Source organism: Tupaia chinensis, unplaced genomic scaffold (genome assembly GCF_000334495.1).
Source record: "Tupaia chinensis unplaced genomic scaffold, TupChi_1.0 Scaffold139897_1, whole genome shotgun sequence".
Taxonomy (NCBI): Eukaryota; Metazoa; Chordata; class Mammalia; order Scandentia; family Tupaiidae; genus Tupaia; species Tupaia belangeri.
Window position 1 is genome coordinate 1,480,568 of NW_006199776.1, and position 16,424 is coordinate 1,496,991.

Below are 16,424 nucleotides of genomic sequence, written 5' to 3' on the forward strand. Positions count from 1 at the left end.
GCTATAGGGCGCGTGCGCTCGCCAGACAGACAGAGAGAGACATAGAGACAGAAAGCGAGAAATCACCCCCCAGGGGGGATGGTCACACCACAATCCCTTCTCCTCCATTCTCCTCTTGGGATCTTGGGTACGCACACACACGCGCCTGGCGTGAGTTTTAAGCCACCGGGTCCAGGACGCGAACCGTGGTCGACTACGTGGGAGTCCAGCGACATAGCCATTACGCCAACTGCTGGTTCCCTTAGGGGGAGTATTTGATCTACATGAAACACCAAACTTTTGACTGATGGCTTCTGCTTTGAAATCCGTGTTCTACCTGTGAGCCTCTGGGCCACTCGTGTGTCATGCTCTTCCCCGACCCCCACCACCCTCTCCTTTACGGTTGCATGCACACCTGTGCCCTGCCTCCACGTGAATTGCGTGCACTAACATTTCTCCCTTAGTTTTTTCTGCTCAGCATGCTTTTTACGAGTCAGCAAAAAATAGTGGAGAGGAATAAACAAACAGGAGGTTATACCGACATCCAAGTATCTTATCTATTTTTTGAAAAGTAATTCATTGGATTATCCTTTGCCTAGCTGAGAAGCCAGCAGGACCTAAGACCTTAAGAAATAAAGTAGCTCGGTCCCGCCAGCAGCGTGGTGAAGGTGGTTCGATCCCACGTGACTGACCGTGGTCTGAGTCCTAGGCCCAGTGGCTTGTAAAATATGCCGGGCACGTGTGCTTGCGTGCGTGCCCACAATCCGAAGAGGAGAATGGAGGAGAGGAGATTGCAGTGCGGCCATCCCCCTGGGGGATTTCTCACATTCCTTCTCTCTGTCTCTCTTTTTCTCTGCAAGTGCATGTGCCACGTAGCAAAAACTAAAAAAAAAAAAAAAAAAGTGGCTTGTTTCTCATGTAAGCCGTCTGTTGCTAGGTTGTGAGGGATTCGCAAAGAGCCTGCACAGCGCTCTCGATGACTTAGTGTAATGCATTTTTAAATTTTATGCCGTGTGATCTTTAAGCTTCTCTTTGGCCATGTCTCTGCTCAGCGTGCCTTCTTAAGTTCAGGATCCCGGCTGGAGTAACCGTCTCTTTTTGGGACATTTACAGCTGTTGGGGCAGAGGGAAAAGAACAAGGGGTCTGCTTGGTTCTCTCAAAGCTCCTGTTCAGAAGTGGCATGCCGCTTCCACTCACATTTCATTGCCCAAAGGAAGTCACTTGGCCAAATTCAACGTTAAGGGCATGGTTTCAGACATTCTCTACTTTCATGTTCATATGATTGCGAAATTATATATGCCATGATAGAAGCGTTATGGGCTGTTTCAATTTGGGTTTAAGAACTTGCGTCTCTCAGGAAGTGTTTGCACATACTGAAGGAGGTGCTGGAAACAGAATAGTCTGGAGCTCTCTTCCGTAGGCCTGCCATGTCAGGCTCTGAATACTGAGTTTATCTTGCGTGTACGAATGCAAGGAGACTGAAGTGTTCTAGCAGGAAGACCCTTTTCTTGGCAAGCAAAGCAGAGCGTTTTTCTGCTCTGAGGCTGAGACCACACCTTTGGGTAAACTGAATTATATTTCTTTAGAAGAAGAGCGGCATGACTTCACTTTGGCGCTGCAGTCACACGTACCTGGTAAAGCTGGTCTCAAGTCCCTGTGGGCGAGTGCCAGACCCTGTGTTTCTAACGCTGGGTAATCCTGGCAGCCGGAAGGTGGAACTCAGTGCGGGAAGGACATTGTCCTTGAAGTCCAGTCGCACTTCACATCCTGCTCTGCTATGTAACCCTCAGCACACCACCTTGCGGGGCTGCTCTCCCAAACTTTCAGGTTCAGGGTGAGGTTAACTGCCAAGAAATTAAAGACCTCTGTGAAGGGAGGAGAGAGAAACCATTTTTAGTGCCTGCTTACCACGCACCAGCTAGCAAGCCAAGGTCTTGTTCACCCAGGGGCCGCGGTCCCCTTACATGAACATATTTTTCCTGTAAGCACTTAAATAAAAAGGGCTACTTGGGGACTAGCAGATGGCACAACAGTTATGCCGCTGGACTCCCGTGTAGTTGACATGGCTTGAGTCCTGGACTCAGTGGCTTAAAGCTCACGCCAGGCACGAGCGTGCGCATGCATGCACACCTCAAATCCAAGAGGTGACTGGAGGAGAAGGGACTGTGGCGTGGTTACCTCCCCTGGGGGGTGATTTCTTGCTTTCTGTCTCTCTGCCTCTCTCGTGAGCACATGTGCCCTCAAACAAAAATCTCTCAAAAAGAAACAAAAAAGGGCTCCTCGAGGCACGGGGTACTCTCTGCAGGTATGTGTCGTGCTTTGTGAAATGACCAGGGGTATGTGCTGCCTGAGCTAAACCGACTAACCCCAGGGGCAAGGCCACAGGAAAGCACGTGCGGGTCCCACCTCACAGTGTGAGCCTGTGCACAGCGCCCACACCTGCCCCGCAGGTCTCTGTCTCACCAGCCCTGGTTATGGAGGAAAGCCTTTCAGTGGCTTTAGAATAGCTCTTAGCCCTGTATCATTTGAAAAAGTCCAATTAAAAAAACTTAATAGGGGCCAGCAGGTGGCATGGTGGGTAAGGCAGTGGACTCCCACGGAACATACTGCAGTTCGAGTCCCAGGTCTGGCAGCTTGCTTTCTCATTTTCCCTCTCTCTGTCTCTGGTGAGCACACATGCTCTGTAGCAAATTAGAAAAGGATAATTATAAATAAATTCAAGGAAATAATTCTTTTAAAAAAAACCCTACTCAATAAAGTTAATAGATTTAGTATTAAATGGGTCCATTTATTCATCCAGTAAGTATTTAGGGACTGTTATTAGGCACCAGTGTTCTGAATGCTGGGGGGCACAGTGGGAGTGAAACAAGGTCCCTGCTTTCTTGAGCTCATTCTAGCGGGCAGTGGAGACAGGCAGTTAAAGAATACATGTGTAAAAATATAATCGAAAGTGGCAGTTGTTATAGACAAAAAATAAGAGTAAATAGGGTAGGAAAAGCTGAGACAGTAACATCAGAAGAATCCAGGAAGTTGATGCCAAGACCTGAGGACTCAGTGGGGTGTGGTATTCGGAAAAGGCAGGAGGGGAAGAGTGCTTGGGAGAAGTCGTACCTCACAGAGAGGGGACACTGAGAAGGGGGGGCAGTGTAGAAAAAAAAATTAAGCAAGAAGTATGTATTTGTGCGTGTGCAAACTAAAGTTGAGATCTGTCTCCTCAGCTGGCTTAGCAGCCTTAATATCAGAAGACTAAAAGGATATTTTTAAACTTATTCTTTTTAAGGCTTTCACCAAAGGACACGTGTACTCATTGAGAGGGACAGGGACATTGAGGGGGAAAGTGAGAAATTGTCCCTCCTGGGGATGGCCATGCTGCATTCCCTTCTCCTCCTAGGATTTTGAACATGGATGTCCATGTGCACTTCAAGTCACCAGGTTCGGGACTTGAACCATTGTTAGCAGGCCGGAGACCAGTGCCTTAACTAGGATGCCTCCTGCTGGCCGCAAAGCATATTTTTGCTGTAGTCTTTGTAGTCAGTTGTCAGAAAAGTCTGGAGTAAAGGACAGGAAGGAAAGAAAACCAGTGTCTGTGCAGACGTGAACTTTCTAGACCTAGGCTGGATGGGCGAGCTCTGTTGCTGCCTGCTATGTCGTGGGTTTGCAGAGAGGTCAGTGAGCCCCAGGCCCTGCGGGAGGATGGCTGAATGACCCATGGTTACCCCCACAGCAGGAGGTGTGTGCACCCTACCTGCAGCAGAGCAGCCAGTCAGAGTAGGACCGTGTCAGGAAGGAGCCAGTGGGACTGCTGCTGACTTAGCCAGCCAGCCCTGCAGACGTTTCAGTCTTCACCTGCATGTCTACACTTAAACGAGACTGCGGGAATCGGCCTTCCGGGAGAAGCCGTCCTCAGACACACCCGGGGAGAAGGTTTTGAGCAAACCTAGCTGTCTTCACATTGATGTCACCCGTGATGACGCCTTCCTCCTCGACAGACCTCACGGGACACTCACGCACTTTTCTGGCATGGTTGCCTCTAATTCCTGGATCCTACCAAGTTAGGCTCAGTAACACAAGTCAGGTTATTTAAGAACAATCCAGATTTCTCAATCTGGCTTATATTAATAGAAAACTACATTCACAGCATCAAGTAAGAGCGACGCTCAGGCGTGACCTTTATTTCTCTCAACATCTCAGTAAAGGATTTCACGTGTACCGTCTGTGACAGAGAATTACAGTCTTTTGCAAATAAAGGACACATAGAAACGTGTAAGAACAGATATTCCAAATCCGCAATCACTTAATTATACTGAAAGGAAAGGTCGTAGCCGGCCTGGGGGGCCGGGACATAGGCGTTCTCACACACGTGGTTCTGTGGTCAGCTCTCCGTTTGTTGGTTTGTGCTCTGTATTGAGGTATCCATTTATCTACTGACGATACTTTTTAATAGAATCTAAGTGTGCTTTAAAATTTGGGGGATGGAGTTTTAGGAAAAAGCTTCTGTAGTCTTTAATAGACTGCCCCAGTCGCTGATTTTAAAGTGAGAAATAGGGAAAACAATTTGTGTAAAAGACAAAAATACTGCCAAGATTATGGATGGGATTCTGTGTGGGAAATTTTTATATCACACTTTGGGATATTTTGATAGTTTCAACTGAAAAGATACTATTTTAAAAACAGTGTTTTTAAGTTTTTTGCCATAGAGTGTGTGTGTGTGCTTGCCAGAGAGAGACAGAGAGAGGGGAAGTGAGGAATCTCCTCTCCGAGGGGGCTGGTCACGGCACAGTCCCCTCTTCCATTTTCCTCCTGGGATTTCGGGCACGCACACACATGTGCCCAGCATGATTTTCAAGCTGCCAGGCCCAGGACTTGAACCATGATTGGCCTTGTTGGGACCAGTAGTTAGCATAATGGCTGCGGCGCTGGACTCCCATGTAGTTGACCACGGTTTGAGTCCTGGACCTGACGGCTTAAGCTCACGCTGGGCGCATGTGCGTGCGTGTCCAAGATCCTGAGAGGAGAATGGAGGAGAAGAGATTGTGGCGTGGCCATCCCCCCTGGGGGGGGGATTTCTTGCTTTCTGTCTCCCTGTCTCTGTCTGGCGAGCGCACACACCCTATAGCAAAAACCTCTCCAGAAAAAGAAAAAAAAAAGCTGTTAGGGAAATTAAATGTGTTGAGAACCTGAAGTGCACGCATACAGTAAAAGTTGTTGGTATTGTTACTGGAATTTTAGTCCTGCACTTCAGCGGTAACCACCAGACGTGCATGGTATGGGTACATCTCTCTTAGTGTGACAGTGACGCTGTTGCTAAGTCCCCAGCCCTGCGCCGGCATACTGCTACAGGTGGGCATTAGGAACAGGGCGTCCCAGTTTGCCAACAAAGGGGTCATCATCAGTCACTGCCTGCCCGGCTAGATCCCTGGCGCCAAGAGAGGAGATCTTCTCTCCTTTTATCCCCCCCTCCCACCATTCTGCACGTGCACACAGGAATTCACCAGGGCGCTTGATCAACATCCCACTTCCCATTTGGGGCAGTAAACAGATATAGGCAAAATCATTCCTATCTGGGTGCTCATGCCTTCAGAGTCCACACTGGGCATGCACAATCGTGTAATCAGATTCCTGACCTGGTGAGAAGTACGCAAGCACAGAAAAGCCACACGTTCAAACAAAGGAGCTGGCTACAATGACAATGACAGATATGCATGGCCAGATCCCACCGTAAAAGCAACCCCTAGCCCCACTCCAGCCCAGTTGTTCTCTAACAGCTGCCCACTCATGTGCTTTCTGGGGTGGAGTGTAGTTGTTTTCTGTTAAAAATTTCATTTTTCTATTAAAAACCTTCTCTTTTCTTACTTTACATGTGTGTGTGTCTTTGATTCATGTCTCAGGGCAGGCTCTTTGATCTTAGAGCTCTGTCCCTACAGAACAGTATTTCACATGGTGCAGCTCAGCTTCCCACCTGGTAACAGGACCTGTGTTTTCCAGTAGGGTCTTAATCCCGCGATTTCGCCCTCGTGAGATTTGGATGACCAGACGGGGCTGCCTTGATGTAGTGCTCGCTAATGTAGAGACTTGTTTTGAATAAATCTGTTCTGATGCTGTTGAACTGCACGTCACTGCTCCCAGTAAACCATTGGGGCTTCAGTGCTTACTGCTGGAGTGTCCTTTGTAAAGTTTCCACTTGGGGGTAGTGTTTCACGGAAAAGTGAACAGTTGTTTCTTACACATCTGCCCAAATGATTTTGAACTTTCCTGTGCTTATTTAAAAAGTAGCTAAAGACTGTTAGTTGTATGTCTTAAAATCTTGATTTTTTTTTCTGAGACCAATTTTTTGCTATAGGGTACGTGCCCTCTCCAAAGAGACAGACAGAGACAGAGAGCAAGAAATCACTTCCCTGGGGAGATGACCATGCTGTAATCCCTTCTCCATTCTCCTCTCAGGATTTTGGGCATGCACGCACATGTGGCCGGCTTGAGTTTTAAGCCACCAGGTCTGAGACTTGAACTGCCGTCACCTATGTAGAAGTCCAGCGATGTATAACCACTATGCTACCTGCTGATCTTCAAATCTTGATATTTTAAAAATGGTTGTTTTTTGTCATTTGAACAGTTGTGTGGAAATGGACAACCAATAGAAATTCAGTCTTTTGAGAGTCTTAACACTTTTTTCTAACTCCTAATGAAAGACTTCATTATTTTGTCTTTGTAGCGTTTTTGTAGTTAGAGTAAGACCAAAAAAAAAAGTTAAGTGAAAACATAAAACATATTTGCCCTGGTTGATTTCCAGTGTGGCTAGCCACTGGCCTTTTGTCTGTACCGTCTCTTTTTAAAATACTTGCTAGAGGTCAGCGAGCAAGCTCCTCCGTGGGGGTGGCCTCACTGCAGTCCCTTCTCCGTTTCTTCCCGTGGGGTTTGGGCATGCACACACACACCCAGTGTATTTTCAAGGCCCGAGGTCTGAGACTCTAGCTGCACTGTCGGCCATGTGGGATCCAGCTGCCTTAACCACCATGCTGCTGGCTGGCTGTGTACCCGCTCCCCTCCCTAGCCATCTAACTCCACCTCCAACCCTAACCTCAGTGCAAAAAAAGAGCTGTCAGTAAGAAGAAAAAAAAAGCTTTTTATTTCAATGTGGTAATCATCGATATTAACACTTCAGATTTGGTGTACACCACCACACAGTTTATTAATTAGTATTTTTTAAAATTGTTACATTCCTCAACTCAAAACCTATGCATTTACTCTACAAAGACAGTCATTTCACAGTGTAAATTCTTTGTCTGGGTTTATAGTCTGTTTTCTCCTAGTTATTCGGCATTGATCTGTACAGCTTTAATTCATTTATTTTTTATTGCCAGAGGGCGTGTGCTCTCCTCGCAGAAAGGGAGATAATGACAGAGTGAGGAAGCACCTGCCCCTGAGGTTGTGGTCCAGTTGCAGCAGTTTCCCCTTTTCCTGTGTCTCCATCCCGTCGGGATTCGGGGTACGCATGTACATGTAGCTGGTATGTTTGTTAAGCTGCCAGGGCTGAGGTTCCAAACCACGGTCAGCCACGTGGGACTGAGCTCCCCGAGATCAGGGTTTAACCAGCGCATACCTCAAGGCCAGTTCTGTATTTCTTTTCATTAGTATTACACGTTATTTCCTCAATTTTGGCTTCAATTATGACATAAATTAACTTTGTTACTTGTCATCATTTACTGGTGTTTGCCTTGTCATATACTTACTTCATGCTCAAATTCACACATGACTGTGGTCAGTACATACTTAACTTTTTTTTCTCTTTGGAGAGGTTTTTGCTATAGGGTGCGTGAGCTTGACAGAAAGTGAGAAAGCGCCCCCAAGGGGGATGGCCACACTGTAATCCCTTCTCCATTCTCCTCTCAGGATCTTGGGCACGCACATGTGCCCAGTGTGAGTTTAAGCCGCTGGGTCTGGGACTCAAACCGTGGTTGACTATATGGGAGTCCAGCGACATAGTCATTACGCTAACTGCTGGTCCCCAAAAAGAATTATTTAATTTTATTTATTGTTGTTATTATTTTCACATTTGCTATAGAGCACACGAGTTCAGCAGATAGAGACAGAGAGAGAGAAAGAAAGAGAAAGCAAGCCACAAGGTCTGGGACTTGTACCGTGGCTGGCCATGTGGGAGTCCAGAACCCCACCCACCATGCCACCAGCTGCCCCCATATTTAACTTTCAGTGGATCGTATATAAACTCTGAGAGCACGCACCGTTCTTTTATATTTGTGGGTCCCTCCCTCTGTAGAGTTCCTTGCAACCATTTAGTGCTGAGTTAGTCTTTGTAATTATGTAATTGAACCCACGGAGCTGTTACACGATGCAGCTAGTCCTTACACCTGTGAAGACGGAGTCGTGGCCTCACAGAAGCAGAGTAGAATAGTGATTACTGCGGGCTGGAGGGCAGCGGGGAGGGAGGACTGAGAGAGGTCAAGGGCAGTGAACGCCATTGTTCTCAGGTACAGTGGGGTAACTAATCAGCTGTCGTTCACTGAGTATTTCCAGGTAGATGAAAGGATTTCCAGTGTTCCCACCACGAAGTCATGATAAATATTTGAGATGATAGTCACAGTGTAAATTAGTGACTAAACACACACTAGTTCTCTGTGTACTTTGTGACCTCCTTCAAGAAATGATTTTTATTTCTTTCTTTATAGATAGTTGGTGAATATTTACAAGTATGCTTCTCTAATAATTTAAGATCATACTTGCTTTGTATTATCATCCCTGTAAACAAAGCTTTCTTGAGGTAGCAATGTTTGTTTTGTTTTAAAACTTTATTTTTTAGTTAAAAAATTTCATTTTGTTAAGAACACCTAGGAGGATCCTCTTAAATTTACACGTTGTACCAAACAGTGTCTTTGTGGGCACCATGTGTAGCAGGTGTCTTAGCTGACTCATCCTGCATCATTGCAATTCCTATTCAGCGGTTAGCAACTTGTCATGCCCTGTCTCTGCTCTGTCCCAGGCCACCACCGTGTTATTCTCTGATTTTATGAGTTTCACATACCTCATATCAGTGCAGTCGTGAACTATTCCACTTCGCATAGTGTCTTTCTTGAAGGTCCATCTATCCATCAGATGTTGCAGGATTTTCTCTTTTTAATGCTGATAAGACGCCGTTGCATGCACGTGCCATGTCGTCTTCATTCCACATCAGTGATGGACCCGTAGGCTGTCTCCCTGGCTCGGTCCCTGTGGCTCGTACACCTGTGAGTGCACATTGGAGTGTGAATACCTCTTAGATACTGGAACTGAACTGTGATTTTTTTTTTTTTCTGGTTTCAGTTCTTTTGGTTAAATACCCAGAAGTGGGATTGCTGGATAATATGATAGTTGGTGGGTTTTTGTTGTTTATATTTGCCAGAGGGCATGTGCATTTTGCCAGAGAGAGGGAGAAAGCGTCCCCTCAGTGGGGCACGGCCATGCCACAGTCCTTTCTCCTTCCCTTTTTCATCCTGTCACATTTTGGGCATGCACACACATGCACCTGGCATGTTTTTTAAGCCACGGAGTCGAATTTGAGCTGCAGTTGACCACGTGGGTTCAGGCTCCTTTAACCAGAAGGCTGTGGAGTTGGCCCTCCTGTGTATTTAATCTTAGTTTGCACATTTTTTAAAAAGTAGGTTAAGGGACCACAGGTGGTGTAATGGTTACTTCTTTGGATTCCTAGTCAGTCAGCTGCAGTTCGAGTCCTGGACCTGGTGGCTTGAGACTCATGCTGGGTGTGTGTTCATGCATGCCCAAGATCCTGAGAGGAAAATGAAGGAGAGGGGATTGTGGTGTGGCCATTCCCGGGGTGGGGGTGGGGGTGGGGAGGGAGGAATTTCTCAAATCTCTCTTAAAAAAAAAAAAAGTTAAATTATGTTATTTTTCAAAAGAAGAAAAGCATTGCAAAATTTTTGTAAAAATGTTATAATATGAACCTATATTTAAGTTATTCTGCTGTTTCTTTGTAGCTATATTCAAAAGAAAGAGACATGTTTTGAAAATATATACCTTATAATGTGTTTAGTAAGATGGAGGTAGACAAGAGAACTAGTAATTCAGATTTTTTTTTATGACCCATATTGGAAGGCCCCGGTATTAATTGTTGTCTGCCTGTTTTTGCATTGCAGTGAATGATTTAGGAGGAGATTTTAAAGGCGTTGGAAGAGGCTCTGTAGCTGCCGATAAAGTTGTGGAAGAAATAAGAAGGAGAGGAGGCAAAGCTGTGGCCAACTACGGTATGGTACTGGGAGGGCTCTGCTGGGTTCTTTTATTGTCCCCTCAGCTAGTGCTGCCGCCCACGTTGGTCACCTAGCGAACACTCCGCATTCTAGTATTGTTATGAGATTGGGCTTTATCTACATTGGGCAGATGTCTTTGGCTGCCTGTTTCACATAATACGTGAGCATTTTCAAGTTGTGATATAGCTTATGTCATGTTTCTCTTTTTTCTCTTGTTTATTTGATATTTTTATTAATGAGCATACATAATCTCATTAATAAAATCATAATATGTTTTGTTCTTCAAAGACGTATTTTACTTAAATATTTCTACATGTAATTGATCGAAATAACATTCTTCTTTTAAACATAGTGCCAAAAGATTCTTGGAGAGAATCTTAGTGTGTGAGGTAGACCGGCCTCCGTGTTCCATTCCGCACAGTATTTACCACTAGATATGACTTTCTTTTCTTCATAAAACCCAAGAGTCACAGTTTAATAAAACCATGCTAAAAAGCAGCCAGTACAACTTTTATATTTGATATATTGATTTTAATAGTATGTGTAAGGAACCCACTAGAATAGATTTACTTTATTTTTTAATTTAATTTAACTTCTTTAGTTTTTCACCGTAGGGTGCATGTGCTTGCTGAAGAGACGGGAGTGGTAGGAGGAGTGAGAAATCACTGCCCCTGGGGGAGTGGCCACACTGCAGTGCCTTCTCCTTCAATCACTTCTCTGGATTTTGGGCATGCACACACATATACTCAGTGTGATTTTCAAGCTGCTGGGTCTGGGACTCAAACCACAGTCAACCATGTGGGAGTTCAGCGCCTTAACCACCATGCCACTTGCTGGCCCTGAATAGATTTAAAAAAAAATTATGTTTAATCATCGTGTGTCTTTACTGCATGCGATGCCGGTTCTTAAAACATAAATGTGTTGCGTGTCAAGCAAGTCAGAGCTATTACCGTACATGGTTAAGTCCCTTGGTGTGTCTGTTGAACTTTTTTCTTTTTCCCTCTGAGCCATTTCCAAACTAGATTGTTTTCATGGGCCAGGGTAAAATTATATCGACTTCATGTTGAAACTTTGGGGTTAGGAAATAGGGCACAGCTTGTTTTGAGTATTTGAGAGAAGAATGAGTCAGCCATTTTAGAATTCCTTTTCCACAGTGGAGTTCTAGCAAAGTGTTTTCAACCTTTTTTTTAAACTCTATAGTTTTAAAAGACATTTTTATAAAGTAAAACTTCTAGACTCTGCCTTTTCATAGTTCTGATATATATGACCCGTGTCAGTCGAGGTCACTTGGGAAAATGGAAGTTTTAGGAGGTTTTACAAGTGTAAAGGGTTTTTCTGTTTGTTTGTCTTTTTAAAGGAGTTTTTTTTTTGGGGGGGGGGGGTAGAGAGATTTTTACTGTAGGGTGTGTGCACTCGCCAGAGAGACAAAAAGCGAGAAATCACCCCCCCCCCCGGGGGGGGGATGACCATGCCACAATCTCTTCTCCACTCTCCTCTTGGGATCTTGGTCATGCACGCACATACCCCTGGCACAAATTTTAAGCCGCCAGATCTGGGACTTGAACTGCGGGAGACTCTGTAGGAGTCCAGAGACGTAACCATTATGCTATCTGTTGGTCCATTAAGGGAGATTTTTTGCTACAGAGCACGTCCACTCACCAGAGAGACAGAGAGAGAGAAAGTGAGAAATCAGCCCTCTTCCCAGAGGATGGCCGGCCACAGTCCCCTCTCCTCTGTTCTTCTCTTGGGATTTTGGGCACACATGCACATACGGCTGGGGAAATTTTAGCAACACTGGGTCCAGGATTAGCTGGGTCTGGGGGCTGGTGAATTTTAAGCCTCTGGATCTGGGACTCAAACTGAGGTCTGCTACATGGGAGTCCAGTGCCTTAACCACTACGCCACCTTCTGGCCCCTTATGAAGGGTTTTAATGTTGGAGATTAGAAGTTCACAGAACCACGGGGAGAACTGGGCGAGTGAAGGCCTCAGGAGCTGTGGGTGCTGGTCCATGTCTAGCAGGTGGTTCTATAGCTCGTCCCGTTGTGCCGTCAGCCCCACACCTGTGGCTGCTCACAGGCTTGCCAGCGTTCGCTGCCTTCTCCTGCTTCTCTGTCCTCGAGGCAGTTTTTCTTACTGGCAGATGTAACTCAGGCCTACATGGGTCCCAGGAAAGGGCCTGACCATCCCACTGCTCTTCCCTTGCAGGTGACGAGACCACAGAGTAGACGGGGCGGCGTTGTGTTGACAGCAGGCTGTCTGACATCGACCGCTAGTGGAAAATAACCAGGCCATAGTTTTTGTTGAGCTGCACCTTTTGTAGTTAGTATCGCAAAAGCAGATTCGCTTTCCCTGTATAGTTACTTTCCATCGATCTTGCTTCTTCAAGTTTCATGCACCTCCCTCCTTCCCAAATTCTCCGTTGCATCCTTCAGGAGAAGTCTTTTGTAGCTGTTGAGAATTAAACATAAATTCAATAAAACTACCCAGTCGGCCAGACACATTTCGCATGCTCAGTAGCCGTGGGGTTGGCGGCTGCCATATCTGTCATTGAGTTGAATAGGACATTAGCATCTTCATAGGAAGTGGTATTGGGCAGCGCTGTTTAGAGGGTTATTTGTCAAATACACGCACACACACACGCACACACACATACATACACATGTATTATTTCCCTCTCCCTCTCCCCTTGTTTTGTAGGCCAAAGAATTATCAAGGGATGAACTTTCTTTTGTAACATTAGACCATTTGTATTTTGATTCGTTAGATGCCTACAGTATATAAATGTATTTTATTTTTTGGAAATGAGTTATTTTGGGTGACTAATATCTGCCACGTGCTCCGATACACGAAACTTAGCCGTTATCTGTGTGGGCGATGGCTGACGCTGTGCTAACCTCTGTTCCTCAGATTCAGTGGAAGCGGGAGAGAAGATCGTGAAGACAGCACTGGACGCTTTTGGAAGAATAGGTGACGTTTCTTTTGTGTTTATGGTCTTCAGACAGCAGCTAATTCTATCTGTGTGTATATGTGTATGCGCATGTTCCTTTTTTAAAATTCCCCAGAAGGTGTGCACGCTCACTGGAGAGAGGGAGAGAAGCGAGAAAGCACCCTCCGTGGGTACGTGGGGAGTGATCACGCTGCAGCCCCTCGCCTCCGTTTCTTCCTCCTTTCGGTATTTGGGAATGCACTCACTTGCTGCTGTGTTCCCGAGCTGCTGCGTGGGAATCAGGACCAGGCTGTGGGCCACGTGGGATCCAGAATGCCTTTGAATTTGCTTTTGTTTATTAAGTAAATCTCTCATTTTTGATGATCACATTTTTATGTTTCATAAGTTAGTTATTTTGTATACCTCATTCCATGCAAGGCTTGAGGGGAAAATGATATGGCTATGTGTGAAGTTTTTTTCACCTTAAGTAGTTTAAAACATTTGTAAGTATTTGCTCAAGGCCCTTCTTATAATAATTCTGTTAAACTTCAACTATGTTTGTAAGATTAAAAAAAAAAATCAGTATTTTGACAGTAGAGGTCCCAATGGATTTTTTTGGGTAAGTAAAATGATTTGAATTAAAATGATCCAATATCTTGTAAATTAGTTAAAATGAATCATTATATCATAGACATTTTCATTTTTAAAAAGCGTTTCAAATCTATAGTTTAATCCATTTTTTTCTCAATAATCTTCCTGGTTTGGCCTCACACACCCTTAATAGAATGCTGTCAAATTACTAAAGGGAAGCTTCACTGCAGATAAGCCGACATATTTACCATCTGAAAAGTGATAACATTTTATAAATTGAATGTGCCTCCCCCTTTTTGTTTTTTCTAGCATATTCTTTTTTCTAACTATGTGAGGTTGAACTTAGAAGACCTTTGTTTACATATCATCTGACAGAAGGATAGAGACCACAAAGGTGTGAAGTCTTAGTGTGAAAATAGCCTGAGATGGTGGTCCAGCGTTAAAAATAATTACTTTTTTTGTCTGGTGAGAATGCAGTGTTGTTATCAGGATAGGGCATTAGTTACAAACTCTAATGGTTTTATTTATTTATTTTTGGGCTTTTGACTTTTTTTTTTTTTTTTTTTTGCTATAGGGCATGCGCGCTCACCAGACAGAGACAGAGAGACAGAAAGCGAGAAATCACCTCCCAGGGGGGATGGCCATGCCGCACTCCCTTCTCCTCCATTCTCCTCTCGGGATCTTGGGCACGCACGCACACGCGCCTGGCGTGAGTTTAAGCCACCGGGTCCAGGACGCGAACTGCAGTCGACTATGTGTGAGTCTAGCAACATAGCCATTACGCTAACTGCTGGTCCCTTGGCTTTTGACTTTTAAGTGACAAAAATCTTTTGAACTTAAACTTTCCTTGAGCATTTTTTTTAAAAGAATTATTTTATTTAATTTTATTTATTTATTTTAATTTGACGAGAGAGAGAGAGAGAGAGAGAGAGAGAGAGAGACTGCTGGCCCCATGAGCGCTTTAAGGTTAAGTGAAGGACGGCTCTGGATTTGAATCCTCAGAACCCAGGAGTTATAAGACACCTATTCTGTAAATAAGTGGAGGGAATCTTGGTAGCAGGTGGAGGAAGGAAAATGTAGATAATGCGAGTTTGAGATAAAGGTGCTGTTACCATGTGATACTTGGGCTTTTGTTAATCAAGTTTTGTTCGTTTGTTTGTTCTTGCTAGAAGTATACATTTTCCTTTTTTTAATTGCAAAGGGTGCATGCATTTGTCAGAGTCAGAGGGACAAAGGCCCCGGTGAGCACAGTCACACGTCCTTTTAGAATTTGGGGCACGTTTTAGGCACACGCACACGTGAGCCGGGCGTTTCTAAGCCGCTGGGTGATGGACGTGAAGCTGTCCGTGTGGGACGTGGCTGTCGTGCGTGGCCCGACCACTGTGCTGTGCGGCTAACCCTAAACTTCTGAGAGGGAGAAAGCCAATTTTGAGAGAAGTTTGAGTTGTGAATCTAAACACAAGTGTTTCCTTTCATATTTATGACTCGAATCTTTTTTATATTGCAGACATTGTGGTCAACAATGCAGGGTGAGCATTTTCCATTTTCCATAAGTAACGTGATGCAGTTTTTTTGTAAGTCTGTCTCTGGAGAGAGCAAGAGCGGTAACATCTCCCTCCCTCCCCGCCCCTTACCCTGTGTTTCAGAATTCTGAGGGACCGTTCCTTTTCTAGAATAAGTGATGAAGACTGGGGTAAGCTGTTTTTAATATATGTCTCTTGTGGAATATACCTGTTCATTTAGCCTTTCTAAATATTTGACAAAATTATATGTTTAAGGGGAAAATCTGCCTCCTCCTCCTGCTTTTGCAGCTGCTAATGTAAGTGAGGAATAAGTTCTAGACCGGAAACAGTGAGGAGCTGGAAGTAGCCTGTCTTCTTTTTCAAGATTTGATCAATTTAAAAAATGTTAGATCATTTGGGGTGTATTATGTAGGAGGATGTTTCTTTCCATTTCTTTTCCCCTTTTTCTTGCCGAGGGGATGTCAGCGTTGTCTAGCAGCAGTAACTCTTTCTAACAGCCTTTAACATGTCTCGTGATTATTTTTTCAGAAGCAGAGGCAGGATATGGAAGGGAGTCTAGGGCGCCAGGTCTGAGAACCTCAGGCAGGACAAAGCCTCGATGTAATTTCGGAGCTTCTAATAAAGAGGGGAGATTTCCAGTTTCCTCCATTATATTGGAAAGACTGAGTTTTGATAATGATTGGAATCAAAGTTACAAAATGTTTTTCTTCTGTCGTTCTTTGTCCTAACTGCCATCGGCCATCAGCGCTAAAATAAAACAGCAAGCCCACGAGCCTGTGGTGGTGGCCACAGAGCAGCACCAGCCGCTGAGGTGACACCACCTGGCCGTGGCTTAGGGGCGTGCTTCTGGGGAATACGCTCATAGTTCTTACGAAAGGAAGTATCTGTGATTTTTAGAATTAAGCAAAAAAACCCCAAAGCTTTTGTTTTATCTTCCCTCCTTACAACTTCGCTTAGAAACTGGAAAATAAAAGATTTGCTGGCAAAAGAGGTGTGAGTCAGTGCTTTTCTCTGAATGCAATGGGACTGGGAGGTTCCCTTCTCTGACGCTTTCTGAGCCCCCCACTCCTGACTGTCCTCTCTGTCTGTTCTTATTACTTCTACATTCTTCTTCTGATATACACATAAAAACATTTTTGAAGCCCCAGAC

The 16,424-nt window shown here is 44.8% G+C and overlaps 1 protein-coding gene across 2 annotated transcripts in view; it reads left to right on the forward strand.

Annotated features, from left to right (window-relative positions):
* HSD17B4 (hydroxysteroid 17-beta dehydrogenase 4) overlaps positions 1-16,424 on the forward strand; it is a 97,643-nt gene that overhangs the window by 5,926 nt on the left and 75,293 nt on the right. For both annotated transcript variants that reach the window (XM_006162347.3, XM_027765898.1), the window contains exons 3-6: positions 10,123-10,230; positions 13,142-13,201; positions 15,259-15,280; positions 15,398-15,444. In XM_006162347.3, the coding sequence (XP_006162409.2) occupies positions 10,123-10,230; positions 13,142-13,201; positions 15,259-15,280; positions 15,398-15,444 (237 nt within the window). The remainder of the gene's footprint in view (positions 1-10,122; positions 10,231-13,141; positions 13,202-15,258; positions 15,281-15,397; positions 15,445-16,424) is intronic.